The 13,755-nt window shown below is 37.8% G+C and overlaps 1 protein-coding gene across 2 annotated transcripts in view; it reads left to right on the top strand.

Moving 5' to 3' along the window:
* The window catches only part of PSMA6 (proteasome 20S subunit alpha 6), a 34,627-nt gene extending 22,454 nt beyond the window's left edge, over positions 1-12,173 (top strand). For both annotated transcript variants that reach the window (XM_047796103.1, XM_047796102.1), the window contains exons 2-7: positions 3,748-3,842; positions 4,324-4,405; positions 6,089-6,244; positions 7,556-7,734; positions 9,312-9,406; positions 11,949-12,173. In XM_047796103.1, the coding sequence (XP_047652059.1) occupies positions 3,748-3,842; positions 4,324-4,405; positions 6,089-6,244; positions 7,556-7,734; positions 9,312-9,406; positions 11,949-12,006 (665 nt within the window). In that variant the 3' untranslated portion in view covers positions 12,007-12,173. The remainder of the gene's footprint in view (positions 1-3,747; positions 3,843-4,323; positions 4,406-6,088; positions 6,245-7,555; positions 7,735-9,311; positions 9,407-11,948) is intronic.
* Positions 12,174-13,755: the final 1,582 nt, after the last annotated feature.

Genomic DNA, 13,755 nt, shown 5'->3' with positions numbered 1-13,755 from the left:
TCCAGTTTTCCCAGCACCACTTTTGATGTGTTTTTAAAAATGTTTTCTCTTATTTAAAATTGGGTAGTGATTTGTTTTCATTTTATCCCCACTCTGCAATTAAGTCAGCTTGGTGAAGTTTTTTTTATTTCAGGTACTGTATTTTTCAATTCTACAATTTCTATTTGGTTCTCTACATTATTGAGATTTCTTTTTTGTACATTGAGGTTTCGTTTTTTTACTTTTTAAAATTATAGCTGCTTCACAATGTTGTGCCAGTTTCTGCTATAATTATTGAGATTTCTTATTTCATCTTTAATATTTTTCATTATGTCATTTAACATAGTTTTAATAACTTTGCCTGCTAATAGAAAATCTGGGTCATCTCAGGGTTGGTCTCTTGCAAGTAAATCATGTTTTCCTATGTGTTTTTGAGTTTTTTTCATTTGTTTTTTGGTATATTGAGAATTCTGATTTTATCCTGGGCATTCATGAATGTTAGGTTATAAAGACTAGATTCTGTTATATTCCTATAAAGAGTGTTGATTTGTTCTAGCAGGAGGTTAATTTGGGTGGCAGCTTAAATCTTACTTTAATTCTTTCATCCTTAGCTAGGCAGTTTGGAGTCTTTTTGCATGTATGATTATGAAATCAGCCAAAGATGTGGGCAACATAGAAACGGGGGTTCGCTTTCCTCTCCCTTACTTTCCAGCAGCTGTGGTTACTCCCAAACTGTTTTTTGATTTTTTTTTTTTTTTTTTTTTTTTTTTGCTGCACCCACAGCATATGGAAGTTCCTGGGCCAGGCTTTGAATCCAAGCTGCAGCTGTGACAGTGCCACATCCTTTAACCCACAGCCCCATGCCAGGGATTGAACTTTCAGCACCTGAGCCGCTGCATTTGGATTCCTAACCCACTGTGCCACAGTGGGAACTCTTGTTCTCTAATTCTTTGAGCTAAAAGGACTGGGTTTTCTATGGGTGTTTTGTACTGACTAGGGCCTGCATTCAAACTGTAAGTCATGAAAATAGAAACTCACCCTGATCCATTCCCTTATTTCAAGCATTGACTACCCCTCTAGAATCTGCCTGCTTTCAGCCACTTTCTGGTATCTTTGGGTAGTCATTGTGGTCTAGAGTTCATAGTTAAACTGTGGAGGGTTGATATGGTAGAAGCTTTATTGATCATAGAGAAACAGAACTAAGAAGCATTATGAAACATATTTTAGCAGTTACTTGTGTAATGGGATGGTAAAAACAACCTATTGTAATTAGCTAGTTAAGTTGTTTTCTTTTTTTTTTTCCTTTATTTTGCCTTTTCTAGGGCTGCCCCCATGGCACATGGAGGTTCCCAGGCTAGCGGTCAAATTGGAGCTGTAGCCTCTGGCCTGTGCCAGAGCCACAGCAACTTGGGATCCGAGCCTTGTCTGTGACCTACACCACAGCTCATGGCAATGCCAGATCATTAACCCACTGGTCGAGGTCAGGGGATCGAACCTGCAACCTCATGGTTCCTAGTTGGATTCATTAACCACTGAGCCACGACAGGCTCCCGTGATTAGTTAGTTAAATGTCAGATTTGAGGAGATTTTTTAGAGTTTTGTTTTTTTGTTGTCATTTATTTGTTGGTTTTTTTTTTTTTTTTTTGCTGTGCTCTTTTGTTCTCTTCAATATATGACCATTTGGAAATATTTGATAAAGGATTTTTATCACAGCTCCTATTAAAGGAAATTCTTTGGTGTCATTCATAGTATCTTCCTTAGATGACCCTCATCACCAGTGGCTTTTTGAACCAGATGAGACCAGGCCTTGGACCTGGCGTACAGAGTAATACTGGACAGAATTTTAAAAGCATCTATTAAATGTATCAAATTTAGATAATGATTGAAATAGTAATTTTTTTCTTTTACATTATCCTCTGTGTTTTCTACAATAATCATATATTAATTTTTGTTGCTGTTTTTCCTAGTTACAAAATATATATAATCAAACTTAAATATTATAGAAATACATAATGTAGAAAGGGATAGTCTCAGCTATAATTCTACTCTCCACAGACAGTTATTGTCAGCTTAACTACATGGTGCCAAAGTAGTTTGTTTTTATAAACCACTTTGATCTAGCTGTTTTAACCTGGGAAATGTTTTGACAGCAGCTAAAAGTGCACAAACTGAAGTTTATTATATGTAAAACTAAAGAATCCTATAGTGTAGATAACATAAAAATTGCAAAAAACATGACTTGGAAAATAACAACTTGGGTAGAGGGCGGAAAAAGCAAAATAATCTAATAGCAATTAAAACTGCATATGGGTAGATGAAAACTATTGCATTTGGAGTGGCAATGGGATCCTGCTGTATAGCACAGACAATTATATATCTAATCACCTGTGATGGAACATGGTAGAGGACATGTGAGAAAAAGATTGTGTATATATATACATACATACTACATACATATGTATGTGTGCATGTGTATATATATGTATAACTGGGTCAGTTTGCTGTACAGCAGAAATTGACACAACATTGTAAATCAGTCAATAAAAAATTTTAAAAAACTGGGAGTTTCTGTCATTTCTCAGTGATTAACAATCTGACTAGGAACCATGAGGTTGCAGGTTTGATCCCTAGCCTCGCTCAGTGGCTTAAGGATCCGGTGTTGCTGTGAGCTGTGGTGTAGGTCGCAGATGCGGCCTGGATCCTGAGTTGCTGTGGCTGTGGCGTAGGCCAGCAGCTACAGCTCTGATTAGACCCCTAGCCTGGGAACCTCCATGTGCTGCAGGTGCGGCCCTAAAAAGACAAAAAAACCCAAAAAACTGTATATGGTCAATTAGTTATTGACCACAAGTTAACAGAAATAGTAAATCTTTAGAAAACATAGAGCAACTAAATACGACCCAGGAAAACCAGATTTGGTAGAAATAATGGCTATAAAACAAACTTTTATTTTTATTTTATTTTTTAAAATGATTTTTATTTTTTCCATCATAGCTGGTTTGTAGTGTTCTATCAATCTTCTACTGTACGGTAAGGTGACCTAGTCACGCATACATAGATATTCTTTTTTTTTTTTTTTTTTGTCTTTTGTCCTTTTAGGGCCTTACCCACAGCATATGGAGGTTCCCAGGCTAGGGGTCTAATCAGAGCTGTAGCCCCTGGCCTTTGCCACAGCAGTGCTAGATCTGAGCCGTGTCTATGACCTACAATACAGCTTATGGCAATATCGGATCCGTAACCCACTGAGCAAGTCGAGGAACTGCACCCACAACCTCACGGTTCCTAGTCAGATTCGTTTCCACTGCACCACGATGGGAACTCCAATACATTCTTTTTCTCACATTATCATGCTCCATCATAAGTGACTAGATAGAGTTCCCAGTACTATACAGCAGAATCTCATCGGTTGTTCATTCCAAAGGCAATAGTTTGCATCTGTTAACCCCCAATTCCCAGTCCATCCCACTCCCTCCCCCTCCCCCTTGGAAAACAAACTTTAAAAAATAAACATAATTGATAAAGATTTGATATTATAAAAATTAATTAAATCTTTACTGGAAATTTGGTACTTGCACCTGATGAAAATAATTAAAGTGGAAAGAAATGGAGTTGGTTTAATTATGATTTATCATCATTATTACTTTTGACTTTGCATGTCTTAGACAACATTCCATGGTAGTTCATAAAGCTCTTTTTAATGACTTTATTATTCCATTGCATGAATCTGTGATCATTTATTTTACCTTTTTAAAAAACTGTTCTTTTTTCCAGAATATGCTTTTAAGGCAATTAACCAGGGTGGCCTTACATCAGTAGCCGTCAGAGGGAAAGACTGTGCAGTAATTGTCACACAGAAGAAAGTACCTGTGAGTAGTACTGCCTGGATCATTGTAGAATACAAAGCAAGAGTTTTTCATGAGTTTGTTCAAGAGTGTGTTATTATCTCTATATGTTAACATTATTTTTGCTTTGACCCTACTTTCCTGTCATCCAAGAAGTGTTTATTGAGAAACTATGGACAGATGAGCTGAGTAGACAGAATTGACATGTTGAAATTCATGCTATGATTGTAAGCACAATGAGATTTCTAGATCTTTTGTGTTCAGGGACCTCGAAACACACTTTAATGAGCTGTAGTTCTTACCCACAGGAAATGCATCATCTAAAAAAAAAGAAAACAGTTGTGTGTGGTCCTTCCCTCCCATTTTTTATTGGTTTTAACTGTAAAAATGAGCAGAAAACCTTTATTATACAGTTCATTGTTATAAGTCCATGGTATTTTTTTTTTATCACTACACAGAGGCCTGTGATTTTTTTTTTAATTTTCTTGATTATTTTGTTCATTAGGACAAATTACTGGATTCCAGCACAGTGACTCACTTATTCAAGATAACTGAAAACATTGGCTGTGTGATGACAGGAATGACAGGTAATTGGCTTGAATAACTACTTATATTTGTAATTCAAATTATTTTTGAGTTTTGTGTTGATTTTAAAAGACTTCCTGGGAGTTCCCGTCGTGGCACAGTGGAAACGAATCTGACTAGGAACCATGAAGTTGCAAGTTTGATCTCTGGCCTCGCTCAGTGGGTTAAGGATCTGGCATTGCCGTGAGCTGTGGTGTAGGTCGCAGACGTGGCTCCGATCCCGAGTTGCTGTGGCTCTGGCGTAGGCTGGCGGCTACAGATCCGATTAGACCCCTAGCCTGGGAACCTCCCATATGCCACAGGAGCAGCCCAAGAAATGACAAAAAAAGAGAGGCTACTACTCTAAAAAAAAAAAATAATAAGACTTCCTTTAGTATCTGATTTTCAGGTGATATGAGTAGATTTACAGTCTTCTAAGGCAGGTGTCATTATCTTCAGCGTATTGTGAGCTTTTTTGAAATCATCATAGAATTAGATCTCTCTGTTACTGTCCGGGAAACTAGGCTGAGGCACCTCTCATAGAAGCTTTATTTCAGATACAGTTAATAGTTTAAGGGGAGGTAAATCAGTATATTCTCAAACCTAGTAATATTGACACTAGTTGGAAGTAGGTGAGAGTTATGGAATTCCTATTGTGGCTCAGCAGGTTAAGAACCCAACATAGTGTCCCTGAGGATGTGTGTTCAGTCCCTGGCCTCATTCACTGGGTTAAGGATCTGGTATTGCCAAAAGTTGTGGCATAGATCACAGATGTGGCTGGGATCCCATGTTGCTGTGGCTGCAGCATGGGCCTGCAGCTCTGATTCGACCCCTAGCCTGGGAACTTCCACATGCCACTGGTTTGGCCATAAAAAGAAAAAATAAATAAAAATTAAAATTAAAGGTGAGAATTCTAAAAAATTACTTTTTTTAAAGAAACTATTTTGGGAGTTCCTGTTGTAGCTCATTGGAAACCAACCTGACTAGTATCCGTGGGGACTCAGGTTCGGTCCCTGACCTTGCTCAGTGGATTAAGGATCCAGCATTGCTGTGAGCTGTGGTGTAGATCAGCAGCTGCAGCTCCAATTCAGCCCCTAACCTGGGAACTTCAATATGCCGCAGGTGCAGCCCTAAAAAGCAAAAAAAAAAAAAAACCAAAAACATAAATTTTAAAAAATAAACTACTTTTGGAGTTCCTGTTGTGGCGCAGTGGTTAATGAATCCAACTAGGAACCATGAAGTTTCGGGTTCGATCCCTGGCCTCGCTCAGTGGGTTAAGGATCCGGCGTTGCCGTGAGCTGTGGTGTAGGTCGCAGATGCAGCTTGGATCCCGAGTTGCTGTGGCTGTGGCGTAGGCCAGTGGCTACAGCTCCAGTTAGACCCCTAGCCTGGGAACCTCCATATGCTGTGGGAGCGGCCCTAGAAAAGGCAAAAAAGACAAAAGACAAAAAAAAAACAACAACCAAAAAAACTATTTTGGCAGCTGATGAAGGGCTCAGTATAAAAGGGCAGTACTATGTATAGTACTTTTAAAGTACTTTACTTATTGCTGAGTCGTTCACCATTCATTGGTGGGAGAAAAAGCCATAGTAGACCACTTCTGTTTTCCCTAAGTCATAATGGAGGTGTGTGTGTCTGTGTAGAAAATTACCTGGCTTTGAGATCATTCTTCTAAAGAAGCAAACCTTTGTTTTTTACGCTCTAAGCTGACAGCAGATCCCAGGTACAGAGGGCACGTTATGAGGCAGCTAATTGGAAATACAAGTATGGTTATGAGATTCCTGTGGACATGCTGTGTAAAAGGATTGCTGATATTTCTCAGGTCTACACACAGAATGCTGAAATGAGGCCTCTTGGTTGTTGTAAGTATACAAAGAATTCTCCTAAATAATGAATTATAATTTATTTTTAGAGAACATGTGTAAAGAAAGTTATTTCAGTAACATTTTTATACATGTGGTTTGGAAATTATAAAAGTTGAGAAATCCTTATAATCAATGGTGGAAGGATAGGTTTCAGAACAGTATTTTAGGCACTATCTTTAAACGTTAGATATTGTTAGACTTTTTTATCAAAATATTTCTATTTAGGGTGTGTGATTTGGAAGATCCAAGTCATTGTGATATTAGGCTTTTGTAATGGGAATTACTATCAGACTATTAGTTCAATGGAAATGCCTACTAGTTAGGCATCTTAACAATGTAGCACTTTCTTCTGATCCCCCTAAAGAATCAGGCTCAACATAAAGAATCATATGCCTATGATTCATACATTTAGAATAAATTTCTTCCTTAAAAAAGTAAAATTTTATTGGGAGAGGGGTAAGATTTGATATAATGAATTATCCTGAAAGATTTCAACATGTTTCTTTCTGACACTGTGTCATTCATTTATAATTAAAAGTATAATGATTTCCCTCTAGTATTTAACCCTGCTTTTGACCTGTCACTTAAAAATTCTCCCTTGATTTCCTCAGTGATACTCTTCTCCTCCTCACTTTCCTTAGCTCTTCCTCCTCGACCTGGGCCCTTAAATTTTATTATTCATCATGTTTCTCTCCTTGGTCCTTCTCTCCTTTTTGTTCTGTCTGGGTGATCTCACCCACTTTCACAGCTTCATTTACTACATCCATTCCAGTCATTCTCTCATTAGGTTTAGCTCAGTCCCTTCCTTGTTGTCCCACAGATACTTCAAGCCTGAAATCATTGCTGTTTTCCTCTGTTCATCCCCAACTTCTTTTCTACCCCTGTCTCACCTTCCCTGGTTCTCTGTTTAGTCGTCAGTCTTTACCTCAGAATATCTGTTCCTTCCATCTACTTTGTCACTTTTTCATTGTCACTTGCCTTTGACACCTAATTTATTTCTTTTCTCCTTTCTTACTCTTTCCTAGTCTGTTCCATATTGCTATAGGAGTTATTCTAAAACAAATTTTGATAGTTGCTCCCTTGGAAATATAAATTCCAAATTCCATAATAATGATGTGCAAGGCCCCTTACTGTTTCCTGCCAAGTTGCCTCTTTCTTTTACTGTATTTCTCTCTCACCTCAGGCTCCTATCCTAAAATAGGCAGCCAGAGTAATGATTAACAACAGCCATGTGACAACACCAAGAGAGAAGAAGTCTTGTTGTATAAAGGTATAAGATACTTACTGAGGGTCTTTCTTTCTGTTTAGGTATGATTTTAATTGGCATAGATGAAGAACAAGGCCCTCAGGTGTATAAGTGTGATCCCGCAGGTTACTACTGTGGGTTTAAAGCCACTGCAGCAGGAGTTAAACAAACCGAGTCAACCAGCTTCCTTGAAAAAAAAGTGAAGAAGAAATTTGATTGGACATTTGAACAGACAGTGGAAGTAAGCTGAAAGGAGCTGACTTTTTTTTTTTTTTTTTAAATGGTATATGGAATAGTGAAGGTCATGGCATAATTGGCAGCCTGTTCCTGGGTTGTAGCATGATATCCACATTTGTCAGGTTAATAGTAAAATTGGTGTGACATGGAAACAATGAGGACTGCTTTTTTTCACCTAATTCCCTATCTCATTTCATGTGTTTGAAACTGCTTTCAACAAAACACATATAAAATGGGAAAATATGACTAGGAATCAAGACCATGCCCAAAGACCTGCATGGTTGTGATTTAAATTAGGCTTAAGCATCCTGGAAGCAAAAGTGAAAAAGTTGAGTCAGTAATATTGCTCTTATTGTCCTAAAGGAAAAACAGCCACACATTAAATTCCCAGAAGCAGGAGTTCCCATCGTGGTACCATGAAGTTGCAGGTTCGATCCCTGGCCTTACTCAGAGGGTTAAGGATCTGGTGGTTGCCGTGAGCTGTGGTGTAGGTTGCAGATGCGGCTAGGATCCTGTGTCGTTGTGGCTCTGGTGTAGGCCAGCAGCTGTAGCACTGATTAGACCCCTAGCCTGGGAACCTCCATATGCCAAGGGTGCAGCCCTAAAAACAAATAAATTAAATAAATAAATAAATTCTCAGAAGCAGACATCTTCATGGTAAATATGCCTTCAGGATATCTTGGCAGAGAAATTATACCTGGGATGTGGAAGTAGAGCTAGCTTTAGATAGGGTTTCCTGAGGGGATTATTCATTATGATGGGGAAGTTTTAAATTGACAGGACAAGCCAACATTCTTAAACAAATACTTAATAACATTAAACTAAAGCCTCTTATTTACTGCCAAGAAGTTAAAAACAGAATTTTAGTAGATTGTGGAAATGAGGGTCTGAGATAGTTATTCTAAAGAGTAACAACATAATTCTGATAAATGAGTAAAGAAAAATTACCATCTAATACTTTCTTGTTTGGTAGGCAGTATTATCATACACTAAGAGATGTGAAGCTAGTGTCTTGTTTAAATGTTTCTTAACGGTCTTGTTTTAAAAAATTCAAAATTACGTATAATTAATCACATCAGATATAAAGGCACTTAAAACATTCTTTACTTGTTATTACTGTAAATTCATTGAAGGAAGATTGTATCATTGGTCTTTTAAAAAAAAACTCAATAAATTTTTATATGTATAGCTGTACAACCATCATCACAACCTAATTTTACATTTCCATCCCAAACCCCCAGCCCACCCCTCCCCACCCCCATATCATTCATCTTTATCCTCTCCCCATCTCACTCCAAGCATATTGCCTGGCATGGAGTAATCATCAAGCAAATAGACTGTTTTGTGTAAATTATCCTATTCTGGTTTTGGACCCCTTTAATTTATGGTTCAACTTAAACAAGTTTCTTGTCAGGTGACATTAAAATAAAGCAGTCTGTGTGGCTATAGAACTACATCATTCAAACATGTAGCAAAAGTGATTAGCTTGTGGTTAACTCATGACTGAATAAGCTTGGAATGAGAAAATCTTGGAATCTCTGAAAAATACTGTATTATTTTAATATCAATATTTTTTTTCAGACTGCAATTACATGCCTGTCTACTGTTCTATCAATTGATTTCAAGCCTTCAGAAATAGAAGTTGGAGTGGTTACAGTTGAAAATCCTAAATTCAGGTGAGTTATATTGTCAGCCAGGTACTTCGAGAAGTTTGCCAAGTGATAAATTCTAGCCTAGAAAGGTGGAGGTTGTCCTGTAACTTGAGGTAAAAATGCTTTTTTGAACTACAATTAGACCACCTGGGACCACCCTACTGTTGGTTGTTGTTGATTTCTTTAGTACCTGAGAGATGGGTTTAAAACTTAATTGGATGTCTTTAAGACATAACTGCTTTTCTTCTCATTTTATATAAGGAGTAAAGTAAGCAGAAGTGTTTTCTCTGTTTTTAGCTTAAAGCCAATAGAAATTCACCCTCCCAAAGTAGTTTTCAGGTGGAGCTTTGATTAGTTAGTACATTTAAGTGGAGCTTTGAAGAACAATATGAAATACTAATATACATCAGACCCTATCTAGATATGATAAACCCCCAAATTTTGCATATAGCTAATTGAATTGCAGATGCTGGATGCTGTCTGTTCTTACTCACTTAGTGACTAACTCCCACAAATCAACTTCACAGCTTCCATGAGTCAGATCTGTACTGGGTGCTTAACATATCAGCTCACTTAATCCTCCCAGCAGTTCTGTGAGGTGGTTTTCTTTTTCCATGAGCCTGGATGATCCTGTGAATAGTGAAAAATACTTCAGTTAAATCCACAGATGCACAGAAGCTGCTGGAAGGCATGTTAACTATTATGTGTATTTAATCTTGGGTCACATTATAAAGACACATGGTCATAGTTAGGTTTGGGGGAAAAAAAAAGGTAGTAAACTAAGCTTAACCAGACCTTGAAGAGTTGAGTTAGAATATTTTTTTCTAATTTGTTATTTTTGTTGCCTTGCAGGTGATTAAAAAGTGAAAGATTTAAGAAAAATTTATAGAATTTTTTAAAAAGCAAAATAGAATTCAGTCTCCCCCATCTCCTGCCCCCGTCATTGAAAAGTTTGCTTTAAAAAAAAAACACAGTAAATTTCCAGCAGGAACAATTTATAGATATCTCTGAAGGACCTACAGTTGGTTCTTGTTTTCTGTTCTGAGACCCTCCTATAGCCTTTTAAATTTTTTTGTTATTTGGCCATGCCTGCAGCTTGTTGAGTTTCCCGGCCAAGAATCCAACTAGCACCACAGTAGCAACCCAAGCCGGATTCTTAACCTGCTGCACCACAAGAGAACTCCAGCCTTTAAAATTTTTATTTCCATCTGTTAGTTAAATAGATAAGAAACGAAAGATCCTATATCTTCAAAAGGCCCTTGTGTCATTTATAAATTCTGATAGTATACTTAAATAACTAGGATATATAACATAACCATCAACAACTATATAACTATTTGCATTACACTGCTTTACATTTCAGTTTGCACTAAAAAAATGTCACTTCTAGGAGTTCTCTGTGGCTTAGTGGATTAGGGATCTGGTGTTGTCACTACAGCAGCTCAGGTTGCTGCACTGGTGCAGGTTTGCTTACCTAGCCCAAGAACTTCCATTATTCCATGTCACTTTAAGAAATTGTGCTTTTTTTTTTTTTTTGCTTTTTAGGGCCACACCCTTGGCATATGCAGGTTCCCTGGCTAAGGGTCCAATCGGAGCTGCAGCCGCCGGCCTGTGGCAGAGCCACAGCAATGAGGGATCCAAGCCATGTCTGCAACCTATATACCACAGCTCACGGCAATGCCAGATCCTTAACCCACTGAGCTTGGCCAAGGATCAAACCCATGTCCTCATGGATGCTAGTTGGGTTTGTTAACCACTGAGCCATGACTGGAACTCCAACAAATTTTACTCTTAAAAGTCCACATTAAAGGTTGCCAATGGAGTTCCCATCATGGCTCAGTGGTTGACAAATCCGACTAGGAACCATGAGGTTGCGGGTTCGATCCCTGGCCTTGCTCAGTGGGTTAAAGGATCCGGCATTGCCGTGAGCTGTGGTGTAGGCTGAAGACTCAGCTCGGATCCCGCGTTACTGTGGCTGTGCCACAGGCCGGCAGCTGTGGCTCCAATTTGACCCCTAGCCTGGGAACCTCCATATGCCACAGGAGCGGCCCAAGAAATGGTAAAAAGATAATAAAATAAAATAAAAGGTTGCCAAGCAGTTGATTTCTTTGGGGCAAACTTCATTTAGAAAATAGCATGTTAAGCACAGCATGCCTTGTCTCTCGGCTGATAACAAACCTTGTATGCTAGGTATAAAGGTATTTTGACATAGAAGCTAAAATAGAATACTTTATGTATAGTCTAGTTTTATATTTGAATATTTGCTCTCATTGTTGCAACCATAATGGTTTTGCTTTCAAAAGACCTAATTCTAGATCTCATATTAAAGAAGTACACATTAGTGTGTATAAATGAAGTTGATATGATGTCTGGGAATCCTTCATAATAATTTGAAGGGATGAGTGTGGGGTGTATAGATTTTTTTAAAATCAGCTATAAATTGGTAATTGTTGGGTGATAAATACACGGGGGTTCAGTACTATCCTACTTTTGTGTGTTTGGGGAATTTTGCATAATAAAAAGTTGGAGAAGTAAATAATGTGGAATTTTTCCCTTTGTCCTCTAGGATTCTTACAGAAGCAGAGATTGACGCTCACCTTGTTGCTCTAGCAGAGAGAGACTAAACGTTGTAGCTAGTTTACCAAATTCATGACACCACTTATCCGTGTGTTTGGTAACAACAGACCAACCTATGGAGGCCCCTGGATTGAAAAAGGAACCTTTCCCACTCCTCCTGCCACTGAAGTGGTTAGGACTCTGTATAAATAAACACAGTGCTTTTGGAAAGTAATTGCATCCTGTCTTTTTTACCTCCAGTGTTAACACACAAAGGGTTAAATGTTCACCATCGTCACATTTGGCTTTGTTCATTTTAATTAAGAGATCCAGGTTTCTTTGGCTTAGGTAATTTAACATAAATTTAAACTCTAGCCTATATGGCATAATGAATACATTACAAACAATTTCTCATTCATTCCTAAACCTAGACTCCAAGTCCCACTGGAGATTTTAACTATAATAAAATGATTAGCATTATTGATCTTCAGTAGGTGAGATATACATTTTTATTTTATACTCAATAAGAACCAATATTTTTTTAAAAGCAGAAATTGTAGTTGCCCTTAGGAAATGATAGAAAAGTTGTGGAATATGTGTATTTTCTGTGTTGCCTTAAGATTAACTACTTAAAGCAGACTTGAAGGAATTGGTCTAAAGCATTCTTAGTATCTATTGATAGATGAATGGATAAAGAAGATGTGTGTAATATTAATGGAATATTAGCCATAAAAAAGGATGACATGATGCCATTTGCAGCAACATGGATGGACCTAGAGTTATTGTACTAAGAGAAAGACATGTGGAATCTAGAAAAATAATAGATATAAACTTAATTTATAAGACAAATAGACTCAGAGGAAACAAACTTAAGGTTACCAAAGGGGAAGGGTGGGGGCGTAAATTAGTGTGGAATCAAAATATACTATACACTACTATATATAAAATAGATAACCAACAAGCACCTATTATATAGCACAGGGAACTGCTGTGTGTGTAATATATATAAAACAATACTCACAACCGAATCACTGCTATATATCTGAAACTTAACATCGTAAATCAACTACACTTCAATAAAAAATTTTTTTAAATAAAGGAATTGGTCTGTAGTAGAGATAACACCATAAACAACATTAAAGGGGAAAGAAGAGCATAAGTGTTTTTTAATATACAAAATGTTTAAACATCCTAGAGTGGTTCTCTGATGACCTGAGCCGTGGTTTTAGGTAATCCAAAAATCCTGGAATGTCTAAGGCCAAAACATTTTGTGTCCTCATTTGCACTGGCTGAGACTGGTGCTACTGTTGTTACCTCATGCAGGTGACTGTGGCTGCTGGTCTAATAGCAGTCCCTGGAGTCAGCTGCCCCTGTTCTGCAGTCAGCAGGCCCTCAAAAGGAGACACCATGTGAACTTGTGACCACTAGAGGCAGGAAACTTCACCAACCACATCCTCTTCAGAGCTGAGTCATGAGTTGTAAAGTGTCCTAAAAGAGAAGCAGGGTTCTTCCAGTTCAGGAGCTGCTGCCCTGGGATTATCCATGCAAGTCCATGGTGCTCTATAAAGGTCTACTGTCATTTTGAAAGTGGGGTCCTGTGAAAGTGGGCTACTCCCCTGAATAGACTGAATTTCTATATCCCTAGGGCCTTGACTGGCTTTACTCTTTTACCCTTCTGGAATCATGGGTGAGAAACTAGCACATAACTGGGTTTCTCTGCTAGAAATTATCTTCTAGTGATAGAAAATGAAAATTTTCTTCTTAGGAAAGGTTTTTACATTAAAATACAAATTCTAGATGAATTAAGGATTATTTTA

Source organism: Phacochoerus africanus, chromosome 9 (genome assembly GCF_016906955.1).
Source record: "Phacochoerus africanus isolate WHEZ1 chromosome 9, ROS_Pafr_v1, whole genome shotgun sequence".
Taxonomy (NCBI): Eukaryota; Metazoa; Chordata; class Mammalia; order Artiodactyla; family Suidae; genus Phacochoerus; species Phacochoerus africanus.
This window is presented reverse-complemented; position numbering and strand designations above follow the sequence as displayed.